The 2,612-nt window shown below is 52.1% G+C and overlaps 1 protein-coding gene across 2 annotated transcripts in view; it reads left to right on the top strand.

Annotated features, from left to right (window-relative positions):
* Window positions 1–2,612, top strand: part of prkar2b (protein kinase cAMP-dependent type II regulatory subunit beta) — an 11,124-nt gene that overhangs the window by 1,228 nt on the left and 7,284 nt on the right. The window contains exons 3-6 of one of the 2 annotated variants that reach the window (XM_019881814.1): window positions 643–678; window positions 902–954; window positions 1,709–1,792; window positions 2,059–2,165. In XM_019881814.1, coding sequence (XP_019737373.1) covers window positions 643–678; window positions 902–954; window positions 1,709–1,792; window positions 2,059–2,165 — 280 coding nt within the window. The remainder of the gene's footprint in view (window positions 1–642; window positions 679–901; window positions 955–1,708; window positions 1,793–2,058; window positions 2,166–2,612) is intronic. The other variant, XM_019881815.1, reaches the window with a different exon arrangement.

Genomic DNA, 2,612 nt, shown 5'->3' with positions numbered 1-2,612 from the left:
GCGCGCTCTTGGAGTGCAGCCGCCGTTTTCGAGCCCCCCCCCCCCCAACACACTTGCTTCAAGCTCGTTTTCAGGCTTTTCCGCAGAGGTTGCTGATGAGCCGATCGTTTGAATTCGCAGCATGTCGGACGAGGGAAACCTCGAGCAAGCATATTTCGATTGTGTTGTCTTGCTTGAATATCTATTTCTCAACGTAAGCCATCCAAACCAGGCAAGAAAAAGCATCATTTTGGTTTGTTTCATTTCTTTTGTGGACTGAAGCCGCACAAGGGGGTCCAAACATTGTCGAGAAAACAGGTATCAGACCGATGCGTGCACTTCGGCAAACCGACTGCCGGAAACAATCCGTCCTTATGTATTGCTGTGCAGGTGCCTCTTTTTGGATGCGGCTCTCGTGAGCCGACCGAGGGCCATTGTGCCTTCATTGTGTTGCGCGTCATTGAAATTGGTTCGGAAGAGGAGCGCGCGGCCACTTGGAAGCGCGCGGCGGCGTCCTCGCGGAGCTCTCCATATAAACGCCTGAATAATCCAAATGAGGTCAAGCTTTCAAAACGAAAAAAAAAGGCAGGCGCCCGCTCGCTGCGTGCGGATGAGAAAAGCTGCCCATTGACTCCAATGTGCATTTCTCTTGTCTTTTGCCAGCGCCGATCATAAACCGATTCATCAGAAGAGCATCGGGTGAGTTCTGGCGACAACCGCGTCGCCACTTGGCAAATCTCCATGACAACCACCGCGTCCGTCCTTTTCCTTCTGTCCTCCGTCCAAAGTCCTTGATGGAGAGACGCAGCGGCGCCTTGGGACGCGAGTTTCATTCATTTCGTGGCCTTTTTCACCATTTCCTACAAATCTTCTTTTCCCCCAAAACGCATGGAAATTGATACGCTGCCCTTTTGTTGGACAGTGTGCGCCGAAGCCTTCAACCCCGATGAAGACGATGAGGAGAAAGAGCCGAGGGTAAGCACATGACTTGCTGCCTTATTCTCCTTGTCATCAATAGCCTTTTTCCTTTTTTTTTTTTTTGCTCCTCATTTGTGTCATTGAACAATATTGAACTTACTCGATCTTACTATGGAAGCGCAGAGCTGCCAATGCGGAGGAAAAATATTTTGACCGGCAAGTCCGTTCAAATATTTTCTGGCATTTGGCCTCCGTGATTTGCGCACAAGTTCTTTTCTTTCTCTCTAATGTGGAATAAAGTCCCAAGGCCTTACAAAGGTGGGGCGGATCAGAACCCATCAGGGAGAATCACAGTCAACAGGAAAGACTTGAAAGGGCACGCTCCATTCTTGCTTTCAAATGTTGAAACGGAGCCAACAACAAAGGAGGTGGGAAATCGCACCAAGGGATCAAGAAGGTTAACATGATAGCATGTTCTGGTTTCCGTTTTGCCATCCTGCCACAATCATCGATGTCAACGCCATTCTTCATGATGACATATGCAGTATTCTTAATTGCATGCTTTTCTTACGGCTGCAATGCTTGATTTTCCCATCATGCACGCACAAGTCAGTCGCCCGATAGGCAAGCGCGCCGTTGGTAGCGCGTCGCCTCCAAGTGCATCGCGACGTCCTCGCGAGGACGTTTCGGCGCATGTGCCCGAGAAAAATATGTTCGCTCGGCATCGGCGTCGTTTCGGGGCAACGAGAGGAGAAATCAGATTTGGTTTGTTGGCACTGCCAAGTGATCAGCGTCCGATTGGAACGTACAGGTCGCCCACCCCAAAACGGACGAGCAGCGACAGAGGCTCCAGGAAGCGTGTCGGGACATTCTTCTCTTCAAGAATCTGGAGCCTGTGAGTACCCCCTTTGTCCCACGCGTCAATAACGCCGTCGACGTTTAGCTCTGCTCAAAGCAGAACAAAACGGTCAACCAATTTCAACAAAAGGGCTCGATGAATGTGCGGAGATGCGGTTTTGCCGATTTGGGCTTGCCCCGACCGAGCAATCGGAGGACGTAAGAAAAAAATAAACAATGCGGGCCGAAATCAAGTGCTTCCTGTTGCCGAGAGAGTGGAAGACGACCGTTGGATGACCGATGTCGCGTTCTCTGCCGACCCAGGAAGAGATGGCGCAAGTGTTGGACGCCATGTTTGAGAAGTACTGCGCCGAAGGCGAACACGTCATTGACCAGGATGATGACGGGGACAACTTTTATGTGATTGAGAGGTAAGGTCACACGACCGCCTGCGCCTTTTGGGGCTTTCTGTCCCAAGGATGGCCGCCTCCAGAGCGCAGCGCGCCCGCGCGGGGCCTCGCTATGTCGACGGTGGCCCCTGGCCCGCGCTCCATCAAGGGCTCGTATAAATGAAGCGCGATATAGCGAGGGATCACTTTGTGGCCCCTTCTCCCTCTTTTGCCGTCACGACATGGGAAACTCGCGCATAGCATTACTTGGAAGAAATGAAAAGAGCCCAACTCCGAGCCTGCAGGCGACGTTTCCGACACGTGAGGTTTTCGGTCCAACGCGTACGGCAAAAAGAACTTCACATTGTACCTTGGAAGACGAAAACGTGCAACCGAGCTCGCGCGAAACACCGTCGATCGACAGGCTGACCCAAGTGAGCGCGGATTCCGAGACCAAACGTTTCAGCGGCCGCACCGAGACCGCGTACG

The sequence above is a fragment of the Hippocampus comes genome, unplaced genomic scaffold (genome assembly GCF_001891065.2).
Source record: "Hippocampus comes isolate QL1 unplaced genomic scaffold, H_comes_QL1_v1.1 scaffold299, whole genome shotgun sequence".
In the NCBI taxonomy this organism is placed as follows: Eukaryota; Metazoa; Chordata; class Actinopteri; order Syngnathiformes; family Syngnathidae; genus Hippocampus; species Hippocampus comes.
Note: the sequence above shows the minus strand (reverse complement) of the source record. Positions and strands in the feature narration are given on the sequence as shown.